General features: G+C 41.7%; 1 protein-coding gene across 1 annotated transcript in view; it reads right to left on the bottom strand.

The window, feature by feature from the left end:
• The window catches only part of RSPO3 (R-spondin 3), a 62,162-nt gene that overhangs the window by 14,188 nt on the left and 28,004 nt on the right, over window positions 1–19,970 (bottom strand). Inside the window, exons 2-4 of the mRNA XM_074864763.1 lie at window positions 12,836–13,027; window positions 11,191–11,337; window positions 8,605–8,802 (exon numbers count right to left, since the gene is read on the bottom strand). Coding sequence (XP_074720864.1) covers window positions 8,605–8,802; window positions 11,191–11,337; window positions 12,836–13,027 — 537 coding nt within the window. The remainder of the gene's footprint in view (window positions 1–8,604; window positions 8,803–11,190; window positions 11,338–12,835; window positions 13,028–19,970) is intronic.

Here is a 19,970-nt window from a genome sequence, read left to right as displayed (position 1 = left end):
TGCATTCTTGGACTAAATTTGATAGATGGGCTAGCAAACTTCTCTCTTGCATTTTTTCTTCTTTTCAGGACACAAAGGCTGAAATAGTGAGGGGTTTAGATCTCCAGGTAGCGAGGGCTGGGTGAGCCCTGCTGTCAGCAGCCACTTCCCTTTGTCTTTACTTTGTGGTAATATATCCCAAGGGTGAGAAAACAGGTTGCTGTGGTCTTCTGAAGAGTCAAAAGAAGGAAGTTGTCAAGATGCTTTGCTGTGGCACACAGCCTGGAAGAGGCTTATATCCTCTTCCAGCTGTGACAAATATGTCCCTCCCTCAGAAAGAGCTCCTTAAAGCACTAGAAATTAGGGCAAGGACTTTGGAAGCATTGACTGCGAGAAGTGGTAGAAAGACCAGTGTGGAGAGAAGGATGGGTACGTGAGGATGTGCAGGCAGAGCAAGGAGGTGAAGTGGGGTAAAAGAGAACAATACTCACACCTGATCTCTGCCTGGCGCTGAGAGAGTAGCCATAGTTTCCTATTTGCCTCTCCCTGAAACTCAACGATGTGAAGTCACTGAAGGTGCCATGGATAAGTAAAGTACAGAGACCAGGCAGACCCCTGCATGTCTGCACAGCATAACACGTAGTTTGTTTTAGGAGTCTGTTTGACCGGCAACAGCCATCCCTCTTCCCTGGTCAAATCTGCTATGGAGGGAATAGACCCAGCTAGTTTGGATGCAAGCCAGAAGGTGGCCCGTGGCCTTGTGGCCAAGGAGCGGACCTTTGCCTCCATTTCTTTAGCAGTATAGACACAGCTGCAGATTTCACCTTCTAAAGCTGGAGCTGCTCCTCTCAATCCCAAACATTTTTATTTAAGAGAAAAGATTTTGGGCAGGTGCTGGAAATTAGGTCCTGAATGAATACCTGATGAGCCCTTTGGAAGGGAGAGGAAGAGGGGTTTGTGAGAGGTTTGTATTCCCTCCTGTTTTTCCTAGAGAGCTCAGGCATCTAAAAGATAGTCAGGAGCCAATTCTGGAGCACAAGGAGGCACCAGAAGGGAAGATCAGAAAGGGAAAAAGAGCTGATTTTATCCCATATTTGGTTTAATGATCTGAGGAGAACAGCTCTCACATCCTTCACATTTTAATAGAAGAATGCAATCAGCTTTTTTCTGATTCACTTCCCATAGGGGAGCAAACCACATGCTTCTTTCTCAGCTTTGACACCATTCCTGTTAATATGAAGTTGATGATGTTTACCAGCAGCTTGTCCAGCACATTTTTTATAGCATGCTCCAGAGGACCTTAGGGCAGCTGAGCAACCTCCCCTCTGCTCCCAGGTGCCCAGAACAGGGAAGATGGAAGGTAGCAACAGAGGAGCTGGCAACAGGAGAAGAGAACGTCTCCCAAGGAGCACAGAGACAGCATCAGCCCAGCACCCTGTGAGGCTAAAACCAATTTTGATACCTGAGGGCACGACAGGTTAGCCACAGCCATTTACAGCCTGACTGTTCATTGAGATGCATATTATTCAGAGAATACAGCCTTGGCACGGTACACATATACATAGTGTGTACATATGTGTATGGTACTGTATGTGCAGAGGCACACAGCATATATGTATTACCTGCTTGCATGGTTGTCTGTCAGAACTGGGAGGTATGAGGAGAATTTAATGTTCGCACTAACACAAACAAACATACTTGTAGCAAAGCACACTATTACTATTAATTAGTTCAGATTTTAAGGTCTCATTTTGCAGGTAGTAACCTAATAAGTCTTCCAAAACTGCCTGTGATTAAATTTTGAAAACAGTGTTTTTAAAGTTTAAAAATGCCTTTTCCCAGCCTTTTCAGCCCTTGAATTCTAGAGCCAGTACATCTTCTACTATTAGCTGTTTTGTATTCACAAATTGGTCTGACTCATATTGGTCCTATTTTTAACCCTCTTAACCCTTCTCACCCAGATCTCTTTTCTAGATTGCACCCCTGCCTGCCTGCCTGAGGCAGTGAGCAGCCCTGTGCTGTCCATGCCCTGCCTTGCTTAAGGTATCCCCAGGACGCCATTTCACTTCGTGTTACAACTAGCAGATTCCCAGTCTCAACAGCCTTGCTCTTGGAGACTGGAAATGTGTTAAAGTTAAAGAGTCAAAACCCCTGCAAGGAAAGGAAATGAGAGGTCCTCTTGGCAGCAACAAACAGAAAATAAACAACCAAACTCTTCACAAGACAGATTCCTCAATTATAGTAACTCAGGCTCACAAAGGCCAGAGTTATGACCCATTGGCGTATGCAGTATGTAAACACAGGGTTGCAGTAATTAGCTTTGTGTTCATTTTGAGGCTTCAGAAGTCCTGTGACCTGCCATGGAGTCAGGTCATTAACCATAACCACACTAGTGACCTTCACACAGGACACCCCATGTCTCACAGTTATACGAGCGAACTGTGCACTGTGATGTGTCCCTGGCTCACATGCTCCGGCACTCTTTTGTTTTAAGTTTTTAAATGCCACTGAGCTATACATGAGGGAGAGGATGTGACTTTTGGGATGAACTGTGATTGGAATATTTCACTTTCCCACATAGCAATGCTTAGGACTTAAATGTGATTAAGTAAAAATACTCAGTATCAAAAATATCCAGAATTTCCCCCAGTTCCTTTTTTTTTTTTTTTTTTTCAATCAGAAAAAAATATTTTAAAATAGTACACTGAAGAATTATTGGACTGGTGTGGGCCTCCATTCCCCTGGGAAGAGACTTTTATCTTTGGTGTGTGGAGTGTGTAGGTACAGACTAGCTTGTTCTGTAAAGGTCATTTCACCTTAATAAGCAGGTGTGCAGCTGGTACTAGCTGTTTATCACTAAACACAACACAATGCTGTTCTAACCCTGATTTTGCCAACACTAAACCAAATTAGTATTGGGAATGAGTATTTTTCAACTCTATTTTTTGTCTTACTGTGTCTGACCCATGGATCCTCTGAAACATGCTCATCTTGCTTACAGAGTCATCCTGGGTTAAACTTGGTTTAGATTTTGCAGTGTGGCAAAGTAATTAATGTGCAGATGAAGAAAATGTGCCCTTTAATTTAAAAGTTAGCAGATAGAAGTCCAGATCACTCATATTAGGCTGTCCTTAACGGTCATTGGAAAGAAACAGGCACTTTCAGGAGGCAAGTTATTTTACCCTTCTTAGAATCCATCTTACAGTGTCATGGATCCCCCTCCCCAGGTGCAGTATTAACCTCACCATTAAAATGACCCTTGCTTTGACAAAAACAACTAATTTTTAGCTGTCCAGCTTAAGTGCAGTGAAACCCATCAGCCTATGGAGGCTCAGTAGAGTTCCAGCTTGCCATTCCTTGTCTGAATTCTCAGATGGCAAAATCCTCTCTGGGAAAATTGCATCCATGTCAAATTCAGATTGTCCAGTGTGATAACGGCTCAACAAAATGCACAGAGGTCTGGCAGTCCAGAATTTTTTGGGAAAAAATGAGTATTACCACATGAATAAATTCATTGACATGGCACATACTTGCGCAAGTCTAAAGTGGCTACATTGGAGTTTCTGTGGGTTGTGAAGATCGTTAAACCCTGATTTTATGTGCTGTGATTCAAAATCTGTACAAAGAAGTGGTGAAACTCCCACTGGGAGTTTCAAATGGCTTCCTTCACTACTGTACTTCCACGTACATTTTAAAATGTAATGCAACTTATGCATCTTTTATTTTTGTAGGGGCTCTCTTTTTCTTTCTCTGTTTTGTCTGGGACATCTTAACTGACTGTTAATTAAATTAGTGCACCTCAACAGGAGATCAACTGCAGAAACTTTTCTTTGTGAGAAATACTAAAGGGGCAACTTAGTTTAGACTCCAGAGCCCTCCATGCTCCATTGTTACATGGATCCATATGGCATCAGAACATGTACATTAGGGTGGGTAACTCAATGAGTTTAAGTGAGTGAAGTTAGTTTACTGTCTAATATTATTAAGTTACATTGTTTTTGGCTAAAGTAAATTCTTGATGAATGTCTTGGGATTTTTAGTGAATGGTGGTTTTGGAAATCTGATGGATGCCAGACAGGATTCCTTCCTCACACCATAGCCACCTAAAGAAATTTTCAGTCATGATCTGATAAATATGTTTGAAGCATTATGCAGACATATAGCAATAAGGGGTGGAGGAACTAGTTCAAAGAAACAACAGAGATGACCTGAGTCTCAGTTTTCTAAGCTATTCAAATCAAACCTGGATTTTTATATTCACATGTACACAGTGCAGGATAGAAGCATTTATTTTAGTTTATTTCCCCCAAATATATACACTTCCTCATTAAAACTGCTCAAAACCAAATCCTGTTCCCTTGGTTCCCTTCTGTGCACCAGTCTGTATCTAGAATTCAGCTCCTTATCTCAAAGACACTGCTTTCTCTCTTATTCTTCCTGTACACTAAAAAAAAAATCACAGCATATCTGTATTCTCCTTACAGCACAAGCCATTAACTGACAAGCTACCTTTCCTCCAGGGGGTTGCAGTCTTGTGAATTTTGACTAAAATTGCCCCTCTTCCTTTCATAACAGTATCCTACTTTCATACTCTACAAGGTGACAATTCCTACACTCCACAGTGAAAAAGAAATATGCTATCCTACATTGGTCCCACCATGTCTTCACGTCTAATGCTTGAATTTTTGCCTGTCAGGAACAGGAACTTTCTTTGGTCTCTTTGCACAGAACTGGATGCAGTTAACATTGGTTCTCCCCTTTGAATATCTAAATGCCACCAGCATGCAAATGAATCAATATATGAACAAGCAAGAATTGAAATGTATTATTTATTTGTTTGCAACAATACAACTCTGTAACCAATGTAGCCTATCTATTCGCTTGCATAATGCTCGGCTTTCTGAGATGTCTTCCTTGTACATAACTGTGCACTTAGTCTTTTGGTCAGTGTTTTTAGTCTCTTCGAACTGATCAGGATATGTTCTCTAAAAGCACTTAAAACTGTCTGCTCTCTGGGGGTTTAGTTGGGACTCAATATAAAGTCATATGGTGAATGTTCTTGGCAGAATTACTTGTGCATGAAAACATGCAATTGCTTCCCCACAAATACTTCTGTATGCAATTCTGATATTTGTCTTTTGGCCAGTAGAAGTCAATCTCATACATTTGCAGACAGCAGTCCAAAGGGATTTGTGTTTGGCCAGAGCACATTTATTAAGGCAAAGAAATAATATTGATGGATAATTTGCACTGTTTGAAGAGCTCTGCAAGCTATGGTTTTCCAGTACATCTATTTGTCATTAATGAACATGGCTACAGGAAACACATGACTCTCAACGTATGTCTATCAATTAGTGAAAGGTAGGAGCCAAGTAGGTGTTAAAAGTAACAGTGCACTGCGCTGGGGGAACAAAACAAAAAGTGTGAGGAAAAGATAGGAAGAAGAAGAAACTGGAACTTAAAATCATATAGTCATACAGACTAAAAAGAACTCACCATCATGTGATTAAAAGAGAAGAATTATGAAATAAATTACAGTGAGGTTTGGATGGGACTGCACTATAAAAGGAGCCTGTATGTGAAACACATGGGAATCAGAACACACTGGGATCAACTACTTTAACGTTAAAATAAGTTAAAAGAACCTTTTAGGCTAGTTGGGCTATTTGTATCATCATTATTCCCATTTCTTTGCGTTCATTCTGAAAATACTAGCACCTTTTCCTGGTAAAACTTCATTTATAGCCAGTGAGGTAAAAAAAAAGAGTTGTGATAGATCTCACCAGCTTTCATGACACACCAGCAGATGGAAACAAAAAAAAAAAACCTCTTCATCTGTTTTATCTTGTTTTGCGTAGCTGTTCCAGAAACATGTCCTTGCTTCTGTGCGATAGCAGCGACTTAGCTGACTAACATCCTGTCTCTGACCTCAACTTCTTGAGCAAAGATGTTGAGGCATCTGTGACGAGCATACCCCATCATCATGTGGTCTTTGCCCTAACTCCCTTGGCCACAGACATCTATTCAACATGGAAATGGCAGAGGCTGGCCGAGCTAACTCTCTGTTCATGGTTGCGGAGAAAAGATTAACAGCACTGTTGGTAACTGCTGGGTCTGCTGCTAGACTTCAAAAGCCGATGCTGTGAAAGCTAAACTCCAAAGCAATGCCTGAGTGGCAATGGGGAGTCATACAATACAAAAGAGCATTTTCAATATTTCTTAACAGTAAATGCAAACATATTTACTTTCCCTTCCCTTTCCCAAACTGTTTTTGTTGTTACCTCCTTCTGCAGTCACTGACTGGACACAGCTAGCCATAAGAACAGAGCCTGGCTTGGTTTCTTGTGCAATTATTCTGTTGTTCAAAGGAGAACAGAAGTTTCTCTCTGTGTAATAAGGGACAGCGGCAGTAGGGAAGGTAAGTTGCCTGGAAGTTAAGTTGGAGAGCTTCATTTCCCCATTCCAGTAGGAATAGAAGGGAAACTTTTAGTTTAATTCTCAGTTTCCTGGCTTGTCACCATAATCCAACCCTTAAAGCTATTTTAACCTAATGTTTTATGTGTGAATTTCCTCAATTTTATTAAGAATTATCTATTCTCAAAAAAATTTACATTCTTCTCCCTGTGAAGGTGTATGAAAGTGAATGGGACAGACTTTTGTGGATACTGAGAAGTATATAGTGGTGGATTTCAGAATATGAAAAAAAAAATGGCTCTCAGACATATACATACAAATCCCAAGGGCATGGGTAGAGTTGGAACATAAGTTCCATCTGCTTGCATTGGTTTTGAAGAAATTGTCTACTGAGTATAAAACAGGCTAGAATATACTCTGTGAATTGCTCAAAAGGAAGAAAAAACACCCCACCTTTATGCACGTTGCAGAAAAAAAAGGAATGAAAAAGATTCATGATTGTGAACAAATTCTTGTGGTGCACAGTATTTTTCAAGTATGGTTTGGCTCAGATCCCATAAAATAAGAATTGACAGTAAAATACGTGAGTAGTTTCTTCTAAAGTACTGACTACTCAGGAACAGCAGGCATTTCTCAAAGAGAAATGTCCTGTCCAATCTGAAGAGACTGCCAAATTGCTATAAGCAAATACACAACATCATTATCACCTCAAAAAAAAGTTTCACGGTTCCAAAATTACAATTCAATCCTATATTTTCAGCTCTTGCAAAATTAGCTTTGGCAGAGAAAAAAGGATTCTTCCCCCAATTACGGCAGGCTAATGAGAGGCTGTGTTTCAAGTTGTGCCACTGTGCAGAAGCAGAGGCAAGCATGAACATTTTGGACATAGTTTCTAAGCATAAGGCAATCCGTAAATAGCTTGCCTTGGCTGCTCCCCTGAGGCAGATACAATTCTCTACCTCTTCAAGGCACTGCCTGATGCAAGAAGGAGGATGTGACATCTACCCCATAGGTTCCTATAAGTCAGTAGATCCAGCCAGTTTTGGGTGAGGGGGAGGCACCTGCAGCTATCTGGTTCATAAGATCCTCCTTCTAACATTATTTCACTTTTCATGAAGTATATCCCAAGGGAACAAGCCAACCTTCAAAAGGATTACAAGCTCCAAGCCCCTTTAATGTTTCTATAAGTAATCTGTAGCATTTAACAATAAGATGGTAAGTTAGTGCTTGGTACCAGCAGCTCATCCTGGCTAACAGATGTTCACACAGGGGCAGCTGCCCCACCTGTTCCACTCATCCTCAAAAGGGGTGAAACCTTGAAAGTGGGAAATAAGAAGGGATGGGGAAAAGGAAACATTCCATCGACACTCCTGTGCCAACCAGGGTAACTGCACTGGGGACAGAGCAAGTGACTTCCCTTCTGCAAGAAGGAGAGAAAAAGGAACAATGGAATAACAATCTCAACTGTGTGGAATTTGTATAAATTATTATTTGATAGACTTCTTAAGCATCTCCCATTCTTAATATGTGGGATGCCATTCACTAGGTGCCATGATGGGGAATAAGTCCAACAAGCTAGCTCACAAGGAGGAGTGGTTCTGCTGGCAATCTTACTTATTGAGTGAAACCAAGTGGAGTTTCACTTGGCTGGCATGCAGTGTTGTGGTCTTTCTCCCATGCTGGGACTCCATGAGCCAAATGCAATGGCAGGATCAGGCCACGTTGTTCAGCCACAGCTAGTAGCAGGAGCTCAGGGTGGGAGAGAGGCCACAGAGCTGCTATTGCAAGAGTTATGGTCTTACCTGTAGGGAAACATGAATTAGGAGTCGGTTTGGAGGAATCCCATGGTTGAAGCGTGAAACTTGTCTGCCTGATACCCAACAACTCCCACCATGAGATGTTTTACAATGGATCTTTTTGTTCTGAGCTCCACATGCAACCCCTCATCTTGGCAGCTCTTTTAGCAGAACCGAGAGAGAATGTCCCTTCCCATCCAGCCCACCCTGTCCTCTCTAGATCACACAAAGCGCATTTCTTGAGCAGCGTTAGGACTTTATTTACTCCAGGCAAGGGCACAGTTCTCTCCAGCCCAAAGAATACCACATCAATGGGAGCTTTGGTGAAGCCTGCAATCGAGGCCTGGGAATTCAGATGTGAGTTATTAAACAAGCACAATACCAATCTCATATTATGATGATGATAACATGGTACCTTTTCCTTCCTTCTGACATCTCTTTCTTTGTACAATACATTTTCTGCTCTCGCTTGTAGCTGGGCAAGGATTGCCCCTTGCTGACGGATGCTGTACGATCTCTCTGACCCTTACTTCATTTCCTCTTTTGAAACCACATGTTTTTCCTTTCTTTGTGCAAGGGCTCCATGGACTCCACTCACTAGCTTCACAGTGCACTGCAATAAACATAGGACAAGCTGAGCCTGGCCAATATCTTTTTGTATACACAATGCATATGGTACATTAATTTTATTCTGCATCAGCCAAAAAGTGGCAAAAATTAATGGAATTAATCAGGATTTGCAGCAGTGAATTGCCAGAAATTGGACTGCTGAGGATATACTGCACAAAATAATGTCAAATAATTATGCCAGTTACTATTTTGTACTGTTTTGTAATTCCATTCCTGAAGTGGGGCAACAACAACATAATTGGTCTCAGTGAAATCAGTTACTGGGGCTTGTTCTGGGGTTGCTTTGGTTTTGTGAAGGTATAAATCCTTGTAACTTCAGTGGAATTAAACTTTGGCCATGCCTGTGTGAAAGGAGAGTGAAGTCATTGGGTCAAGCTGCTGCAGCTGGTCTCAAAGGTACAGAATTTGGAAATCAATAGAGTTATAAAGGACCAACTGATATCAAAAGGCATTACATTAAAACTCAAGCATCTTTGGTGATATTGGTATTGCTTGGTATTCATCTTAAATAGTGAAAGATCCTTCATCTGTAGCGTATACAAGCTGTAAGTAGGCAACGCAGAGAATTTGGGTCGGGGGGGTGCAAAATTTTCAAAAAAGTGCGGGTTACAGTTTATAAACCACAGTGATCTGAATGCTCATCTCGTACTATTGGGAACTCAAAAGGTGTGCCGCTGGACACTTGTCCAAATAGTGTAGACAAAAATGGGAGTAACCTTGGAAGCTCAACAGCATGCTCTTAATAACTACCCTTTTGTGCCATCTCCTCAGTATCCTTCTCGTGATAAAAGATAGTAAACATTTATATTTACTTAATGTTCACATGTGTGCTTAAGACTATTAAACTACTGCTGAAGAAGGAAAGAATTCCAGCCCCTCTATAAGGAGGAATTTATAATTTAACATTTTTCCAGCTCCAGAATTTACTTCCAAATTTTTCAAAACCTAAAAATATAACTGACCTCAGGCAATCTCTGAGCCTTTCTCCAGTGAATTGTCATGTGGGTCATTTTGGTTTTCATATTACAGTGGAGCTCTCCTGTTAAAATAATTGGCCTTCACGTGCACAAAAAGGCTCTGTTTTCCCTCCGTAGCTTTAAATGGCTTTTCCTAGTTGAGACTGACTCATTGTTAAAGCAGCTAAGTCTACTGCACTTGGAAATAGCCATCAAGGAACAAAAACCATCCCCTGAATTTCTTTCAAAGATTAAAGTCTTTGCTTGAAAATAAAACCATAAAAACCATCACTGCCACCTGAACTAATATGTATTTGAGAAGAAAAATGACAAACTACTGTACATTATTTTTATTCCTGAATTACTTCCCCTTCAAAACGTGCAATGCCAGTGAGAGCTATGTGCCTGATACTGTGGGGGAGGAGAATTCCATCATGGCCAGACTGCGCCTAAGTGCTCCCTGGTTGCTGGTGGCTGAAGAGGTTACCGCTTCCACCGCAGTTCGCAGCCCTCAGCCACCACAATTCACAGCCAGCGTACTAAAATAAGCTGAACCTTGCCGCAGCTTCGGCGTGCACATGGAAGGGGGTGTCAACTGCAGCAGCCCAGAGGCAAATATATCACTTGTTCTGCTTTCAACTGGAGAGGTGGCAGAGGGATGGAGCAGAGTTAGGTGTGGTGACCTCCAAAATTGCCCCGGCATGAATAATCGGAGCTTGTGAGTCAGAGGCTGGAGAGATACAAAAGCAGGTCTCTTCTCTGCAGCCAGTGAGTCACAGGACCAGTGTCGCCAATCTCATTCCTTCAGTGACAGTGCCTCACTATTTGGTGTTTTATTTTAATCCTCAATTTCTGGAGACAGGTGATTATGCACCATTTCGGGGTTTTGTTGGGTTTTTTTTGTTTTTTCCTTAATGTTTTAGTTTCCAGCCTTCACCTTTTTGAAGGTAAGCTTCAAAATCTTGATGCACACATCCTTTGAAGGCTCAGGTAGCACAAGGGAGCTAAAGCAAAGCAGTTAGTATTTTAATCTTTCAGGTACATGTGGGGTCTGGCTCAGGTTTTTTGAACCCTTGATGTTAGCAGTGCTGCATAACACTGTAACAGAGCAAGTAAGAGATGGATGTCATTCTACCTCAGGGCAGACCAAACAGGCCATATTTCCTGAGGCAGAATTGCCCTTAGCATCAAGATTGTGTTTGTGGGGCACAACCAAGCTTGTGCTTCTTGTGAAATGGCAGGCTTGGGGAAATACCTTGAGTTTGTTGTGCTGGCGAATACATCTTGTGATGCAGAACATTTTTATTTTAAGTTGCATTTCCCTGGGGGTGTAACTGATCTTGCAATTCATGCCCTCCTTAGATCCCCCATCCCCTGTGAGAAAACCAGGCAGGACATGGGGGGACCAAACTTACCAATGCTAGTGCACTCCATCGTATGATTGTTGGCTTCCAGCCCATCAGGGCACTTTTCAAGGCACTTTCCACTGTATAAGTAAAACCCACTTTTACACTTTGTGCAGAAGTTTCTGGTGAAGCAGGTATCACAGTCAGCTTTACATTCTGAAATGCAAACAGTAAACAATGTTGTTGCTCTTTGCCATGAAACGCCACGGGATCTCTCACATATACCAGAATCACACAATTCTAGCAATATTAATCAATCTTCAAAGGAAGCAAATTATATTTAGATCTTCTTCGTGGCCTGTGCACACAGTGAGGCCAGCCACAAGTGACCTTGGCATGAGTGAGGATTTAATAAGGATGGCCTGATGCTGAATGACCTCACAGTGCTTGTCTTCTTGCAGACCTATGCAAAAGGAAGGCAGAGCACAGCACATCAGAATAACAATATACTCTTCTGCCTTACACTGACACAACATAGATACTAATTAACCCCACAGAGCACAGGTACTGGGCCAGTTCCACACTATCTATCTCCATTCATCCAGGAGAAATAAAAATATACCAGAATTTAGAATCTGCTTAAGACTGTTCTGCATTAACATCTTTTTCTTTTTTTCAAATGACTCTCTGATATTCAATCAGATGTCCTGCAGTATTTCATGTATTCTCTGTATGACTACCCAAATTGACATTAGTGGCATATTTCCCAGTTCTCAGATGTTTTGAAAAGAAATAATACATAAAAACTTGTGTATGGCACAGCTTATGTCTGATATGCAAGGCCACACACTGCTAAAAAGTGAGCAAATACTTTACAGCGTCAAGTTACTGTGTAAGACTTTACTCTGGGGTCCGTTCATTAAATAACTCTTATTACCAGGTAAAAACTGAGAGAGTTGCTTGGCCGCTGCTCTTATGTTTTTATATCACCTGCGGGATTAAAAACAGTGAATTCAACAACAAAAAGAGGAGTGGGGAGGACATTGCGAACTTTTCCAGTTCATTTATGGTTCAAAATACATAGTGGGGTCAAAATGTTGCCCACACAGTAAAGAATAGAGTTGGGTTCTCTGTCTCCCAGCCCAGAGGCCACATGAATTGGTAACTTCCCCCAAATCAGGCTGAAACCTGGACAGCTGCTACAGGCATTTAGAGGACTACACTGAGTGTGAGACCAGCTCTAATGAGACCAGGGCAAACCGCATCTCCAAAGAATGCCATCTGCCATCTTCTCTCCTTGATGCAGAGGTCAGGCAGGTAAGGGCAGTGGGTTAAATGGCTCCAGCCACTGAGATTCAGCATCCCTCCGCCGGCGCTCTTCAGAGTTGCTGTCACTCCTTCCTGTGGCTGGAGGCCAGTGCCTGGCATGCACGGGCACTGCCCTTTCTTTTGCATGGAGGTGTAGAGGAGACCATCACCTGGGTCCTAGGCAGGTCATTCACGCAGAGCCGGGACCCCTGAGCTTTAGGCCATTTTGTGATCCTTCACCTTAACTTATTGCTCAGGTTAATATTTACTGCAGTACTATAAAAGAACTGAACAAATAAAGACTCGGCCTGTCTGTCTGCTTCTCTGTTGACTTGACTCCTAATGGGATACAGCATTCAAGAGAGAGCAAACAAATCTATGCACTTCCCCTTTCCCCAGCACTTACTTGCACACTTATTAATGTCAGGATACCGTGTCCCATAGTATCCACTTGGACATGAGGAAAGACATACTCCGATCTGTTTCATGCCAATCCTCTCCAGAACGAAAAAGAGCCTGGGCTTACATGACAGGCATCCGTTGTAGTCAGAACATGTAGCACACCCTCCTTGGCAACCCTGGCTCACGTTAGGATGCACTGAGAAGACAAGCATTAAAAAAAAAAAAAATGGTGAGAGAACAAGATATTAGACAAGACCATGAAATAATAGCTCCTCTGTTCTTGGAAGGGTGGACCATCGACCTCTCTGACAGCTCTTAAAGATTGCTTCATTTTTTCTTGTGTCTCTTATGACCTGACATTTCATTTCAGAGATTATTTCATCTGCATAAAAATGAGAAGCTCGGCTGATGTGCTCACATCTTGCAGAAATAGCTAACAGCAAATTATATTTGAAATAGATTCTATGGAACAGCAGCATCCTAGAGAACAGTTATTTTTCTTTTAGTTATTTTCAGTGGCTTTTCTGCCTTGTATGCACTTGGCTCAGCAGATAAATACATGTTCACTTATCTTTGCTTTTCCTAGCTGGATGATTAAAAATCAATCTAGTGTATAATTTTCTTCATTCACTAAATGCCATTTGATTAAGTTCTGCTGTGCAGGAATATACCCTTGTAAGATCTGATGCTAATTTGCTTTAATAAAAAGACACAGGAGACCCATCCTTCTCACCCTCCTTCTTTTCCTGGAATGTTCTCTCTGGCATGTTTTTAATCTCTAACAATTACAACCTGATGTTCAGACTTAACTGTGGCATTTACCCTGCTCCAGTCCCAGCATGGAGCATAGGTAGGATTATATTTGCCTTTCAATTGAATTGTTCTGATTCTTCAGACAAGGAAAGGAAAACTTAATGCACTCACTGCTTAAGACTATCCAGTTCTTCTTTAGGGGCTTGGGGGTAGCAGGAAAGAGGATGCTATTGCAGACCATCTTTTCAGTAGCAGACATTAATCAGTCTATTACTCCTCAGTGGTAGAGAATAATGTTTTGCATCTTCCTGTACTTTAGAAGTTATTACCTACTTTTAATTCCTTCTTGACTGCATTCTTAAATAGGAATTGGATCTCAAAAATAATTAAACATCAAATAGCTCCAGACCCTGTGTCCCCTCTTTTTTGGACTTGTCTTGTATGAAAAAACTAGGCATTTTTCTAAGTGTTAGCTTTCATCTCTCAACCTGAGACATCTGGTTATATTTCATATGTAAGAGAAATCCAGTCCTCATTTACATTTGTAAATCCTATTTGTAAATACTATTGGCTTCCTTTTCCACCTTCTCCTCAGGCCAGTGATAATTTTATAAATATGCATGTGCCATAATTTGATTGCCTATTTTAGTGTCTTGATTTTATTTTTATCTGAAGACACTGCTAAATAGCTTGCATACACAATGAACTTGCTTTTGTCAGCTCCCTTCTGTGGACCCCTTGGAGACAGACCAGAAGCCCATATGAATCCATGGCTTACAGATTGAAAGCCACCACACTCTGCTAGCTCAGGGGAGTTTGCCTGGTGGTAGGGAAGTTCAGGAATACCTCTATACTTTGTTCACTTACAGTTTTGGCAGAAAAGACATGGCCCATGAATGGGAAAAGCAGTCCTCTATGCTCTGAGGTTTCGGTGACCAGTCCTGCAATCTGAGAAACCTCAAAGGGAGTTCAAGTTCACTTTTCCTCTTTCATTAATAGAATGAGGAATTAAGGTTATTTCTCTCAGTAGGACTGGACATGTAGGAGAAGAGCAAACTTTGGCCCAGCTGTGGGCAAACAATTTCAATGGGAATATAAGAACCCAATTCTCTGTGCCCTCTGAGGCATGCACTTTGTAGAACAACCTGGAGGGAAGTGTTTTTACCACCAGGACACACCACTACTATGAGAATAAATGGCATCCCCCATAGTGAGAAGCTTCAATCCCAATTCAGTTATCAGCCTTGCTTTCACTAGACTCTCACAATACTGAGTGCTCAATAAGTATAGCATATTTTTTTCTGAGAAGATTCCAAAGATACAGAGTATATTGATTTTGAAATTAAGAGCCTCAAAAATTGTCTTTCTTTTTAAAGTTAAGTAAATTAAAATGTCCTCGTCTCTCTCTGCCGTCTTGTGGCTCTTGTATGAAGCTACTTTCAAAGGCAGACACAGTAATGTGATCTAAGAAGCTGACATTATTTAAAAACTATCCGTGACTTTCCTTCATTAAGTCTGACAGAGGAAAGAAAAAGCAGCTGAAGTACAAAATATTTGTCATCAAAGCTGCTATATAAAATATGGATGACCACTTTTGATGGGAAACATATTATGTGTGAGCACCTGTGACACGTCATTATGAATAGATTCTCTTGACAGAGAAAACATTATGTGCAACTGCTCTGAGGTCAAGCTGTGTGTGTGAGCCTTTGAGACAGGCAGTACTTTATTACCGAAAGAAGATAATTCTCTATAGCTAAGATCCATTACATGGCCAATTTCCATCTCCCCTTTAACTCCAGAAGTATTAAGTATAAACCAAAATGTACTCCTATCCCTTTTCACCATTTCTGCCTCCTTTCATGCATCCCAGATACATCTCATACAACTAACACAGCAAAAAAATAAAGCCTGTAGTTCCAAATGAAGAATCATATTGTTAATATTCTGGAGTAAAGAATAAGTTAAAATATGTAAGTCAAGCTCCATTTAAAGGTTGATTTCATGCCATTGTAACTCAACGTGTGAAGCAAAACATGCTCCTGTTCTTGGAAATGCATAGAGCAAAAGTCTCACTGAAAAGTCAGAATTGACATTTTAAATTAAGAAAGACTTTTTTTTTCTCTTATAAGCTATTAAGGGGATCCTTTTTTGATTGTCTCCTGTTGTGCCTGACATTTCTTTGAGCCCTGTATCTGTGTAATGAGACTGGCTCTCATTGTGCTTGCTCTGAATGCTAGGAAAACCCTTATTCTGGCTCAGGTGAAAAAGCAAAGCAGGGACAGCCGAGTACTCCAGAAATTGGTACTGTTTGAAAGCACAGCACTGGGCTTTGTCATTGAACCCATGAGAAAATAAATGGTGGAAGAGAAATATTTGTGTCTAGAAAATGAGTTAGCATGTTTGAAATAAGACATCTCCAAGCTCCAGCTTCAGATCACATTCCTGTTTCCTCTCAGCCTCCTCCCTCTCCAGTTCAGATCCAGGCACTTGCCTGATCCCTGCAATGTAGAGGCCAGTCCCTCACCTCCTGCAGAGGCCAGGTGGGAAAAAAAGGGGTCCAGAAGGAAACGGGGCAAACTCAGGCTCTGAAACATCTTTCTGCCACAGGGAGGGAACTTATAAGTGCTGGGTACAGAACTGGCCTGTACTATTCCTCTCTCATTACAGCAGGGTGTTAGTGCCTGCAGATCTCGAGCACTTCAGCGACTGTACACCATAACTATGAGGAAGCAACCAGAAGATTTACTCCTTTTTTTTTCCCCACAGCAGACAATGTGAGCTCAGAGTTTAAGTGATGTGCCGCAACAAGCTGGGAACATCAATCCCATCTGGTGAAACCTGGCCATGGTACACCTGGTGTAAGCATTGCTTCAAATTTCTATACTTAGGTAAACAGAAGAAATGGGTAAGTAATATATATCCTCTTTAAGAAATGCTTTGAAGTCTACAGGTGAAAAAGCACTAGGAGAGTGCAGACCACTCCTGTTAGCCACAAGTTTTAGATGTGGTAAGCGGGGCAGAGAGGTCCAGTCTCTTGGCAGAGGGGCAGGTGCTGTGGCCTCGTGGGTCAAACTCTGGCTGCAGAACCAGGAGGTCTGGGCTTTAACATTGCAAATAGGTCCAAGAAATGCTCTCGCCTGTAACCATTTGATCTTTGGTGCAACCAGGTCCATTATGAAGACAAATAAAACTCTCCACAACCCTCAGAACTGACTTAGATGAGGATGAACTATTCTATGCATGAGCTGTTAGGAGCAGTGTTTGCTGTTAGAGATGGCCCTACTAGCCATCGAGCAGTTTGTCCTCTTGTATTCAAATACTCTTTAAACACAGTGAAATCCTAGACTGTTAAGGATGGAAAATACAGCACAGTGATGGGCAAAGCAAGTGGTGGGAACACAGAGACCCACAGACAAGTTCTTCACCATCTCTTACACAAGTGTCAGCCAGGCCTCCTGACTCAGCAGATACAAAGTATGTATGTCCAGGCTTGTGACTGGCTTTAGGACCAGAATCTATCCCTGTGTTTTTCTTTTTATACAACCTAAATAGTGGACATCAGAGAAGACACTAAGTTTATCTTGAACTATTCTCTTCCTCTGCCTGGCTTTAAGCCCTTTTTGGCTTGGAGGCCTTTTTTGGGGAAAGCTGTTTGTCCAGATATTAGTTTTAAGCCTCATCAGCAAATGAAATCACTGGGGATTTTCCTTTCTCAGAATATTTTCCAAAGCCCTGCTCTGGAAACAATGAGTTGTGGTCTCTCTGTTAAAAATAGAAAGTTAGGGACAAGGACCTAAATTTGAATCTGAACTTTCAATGATGAGACAATAGGAGATTTTGATGGCATGCAGCAAATAAATTCTAAAATCTTTGCAATGAAATTTTTCTATCAGTTTTACTTTATACATCAATTAAAATTTATGAGATCAAAAAAAGAAAATAAGAAAGGGCAGGAGGAATTCAGGTGGGTGTATGTTCTGACAGACAAGGGGAAAGCTCAGGGTAGAAGAATATTCTTCACCCATTTGCTGCAGCTGAGGTGCACTGTCTCATCACCAATCTTCAGCAAAAAGTTATCCGTTTAGAGGCTCGCTCTTGAAATGGATGTGCTAGACAAATGGAATCCATCCCTGCTAAGAGAGCTGCTGCTGCTCCTGGTTTTTTGGGCTTGCGCATTCTCACAGGAAATATTTTCACAGCAGAGCTGCTCTGGAATTCAGCCTCCCCAGTTGGGCTGCCCCTCGCCGTGAGACCCAGGCCCTGCCTCAGCTTTACCCTCCACGCGGCACTCGGCACTCGTGCAGGCACCGGCCCTTCTGGTGGGGCGAATTTGGGTTCTCATGTTGCTTGATCACTCTGTGCATTCACTGGTGTTCATTTCTCTCTCTCTCGCCTAGTGCAAAGTAGCTGCCTGTGGCAGTGGCCTGACAATACTTCATGTAAAGCAGAGCTACTCTTAATCATGCAGACCATCCTTTCGGCAAACACAAACAGCATTTGGCAGTGAGCTCTTCTAATGAGAAAGTCATTAAGGAATTCAGTTTGCAAACCACAGCGTATTTCCTCAGACTCTTTCTTGGACAGTGTTTCTCTGTGTGGAAATGTGTTAGAAGTGGAACGGACAATGGTGGGGCAAAAATACTGAACCAACGTGTAGGTAACATGCAGTGTGGATCAAGGAGAAAGTCCAGGAGTGGTGGAACAGCACTGGTGAGAAAGTACACGTGGGTTTGATAAGTTTGTTTTATCACTGCTAAATAGATTGCCAGCCTGGGTGAAGATGAAACCTGAGCTCAGTCTTGCAGGCTAAGCTCTGCTTGATTGCTTGGCCTTAAATCACCCACAGGGATGCAAAGGACTTGCTGTGTCATGATGGGACAGCAGCTGGGCTTTGTGGGGAAGAAAGACCCATACGTGGCAATTGCTACGTTGGATTTGCAATAAGTTTTCTGGGATGAAACTGAACCAGTGGTGATAGCTGAGGATTGTGGACTCTCCATCCAGCCTCCCCTGGATCTACAGGAGTCTGAGGTGGCCTTGAAAGGAGAGGCAACCACAAAAGGAGCAAAGAGGAAAAATCAATCTAGAAGTCAACTGTTAAAGGCTTAACATCTTCTATTTCTCTTTGTGATTTGTGCTTCACAAATACTTCAAGATTTCTTTCTAAGATGATGGCAACTCCTCCAGAGAAATCTGACTTCAATTTTACTTCAGACCATTGCTGCCTTCTATGGTATGAAACACATAACAAAGAAGATCCTCAAGTGTTCTCCTGTGTTTTGAAGGAAGAAGATCCCGTAAGGACTGAAAAAAAGTTTTCCTCAAACATCTGCCTGGCTTGGTAGAACATTTTCCTCCTCAAGAGACACTTCCCATCCAAGGGAAAAAAAGCCAACCTATTTTGTTCACCAAGTGTCAACAGTTCAAAAGAGCAGCAGAGACATGAGTGTGGGACTGTCCCACAGTCTCAGGGAGTATCCGTAACTGTTTTGTAGTGGTGTCTACAAGCAAGGAGGCCCTCAGCCCAAATGGCCAAGATCTCACTGGGGAATGCCTCATCATTATTAAACACATGTCTGGCAAAGTGATCCTGAAAATTAAGTATACTGGCTGCCAGAACACATTTCCCCTGAATTTGGTTAGAAAGAGCATCAACAGGCTGAAAAATCTCACCAGGGGTGCAGAGTTTTATGCAGCCTCTTAGCATCTTCAGCACAACAGAAATCAGCCACAGCAACCACAAATGGCTCCTTCTCATTCCAGAGAGTTTTGTAAATAAACTGAAAAATTCTTTTCACCGAGAGAGAAGGGAAATTGACTTTTTTTTCCCACGTACTACAGAACACAACCAAAATTCAGTGATCCAGGAAGTTTAACTGGTATAGGAACCAAAGAGCATCCCTGAGACAAACTGGTTGTGATGGTAAAGGCAGGACCAGGTCACGCAATGCCTTCTCACACCAAGTTCTAAATTCTGTAAGCAACTACAGATCTTACTTTTAGAGTCAGCTGTAGTTGATTCCAAATACCCAGCATTCAAGACTATACATTATGAATCTTCTCTGAAAATGGAAAACTGAATTACAGTATCTCCTCCTTATTGTCTAGATAAGATGGCCTGTTATAGAAGGGGAAGTATGTGATCTATAAAAAGTAGTAACCTAACAGTTGTATAACCAACGTGTCATGACACTTGTCAGTCTCAGCTACTTGCAAATAAAGCACCTGTACTGAGTTGAAAAAAGGAGGTGTGACTTTTGGAAAGAGGTTATATTTGATGTACATATATTTAGACAGTATTTTAATACTCTAATCATGCAAGATGCTGTCATGAAGATCCGTGGTTGATTTCACACTTTTTGTATGCACACAGAACTCTAAAA

This window comes from Strix uralensis, chromosome 3 (genome assembly GCF_047716275.1).
Source record: "Strix uralensis isolate ZFMK-TIS-50842 chromosome 3, bStrUra1, whole genome shotgun sequence".
NCBI classification, from domain to species: Eukaryota; Metazoa; Chordata; class Aves; order Strigiformes; family Strigidae; genus Strix; species Strix uralensis.
Note: the sequence above shows the minus strand (reverse complement) of the source record. Positions and strands in the feature narration are given on the sequence as shown.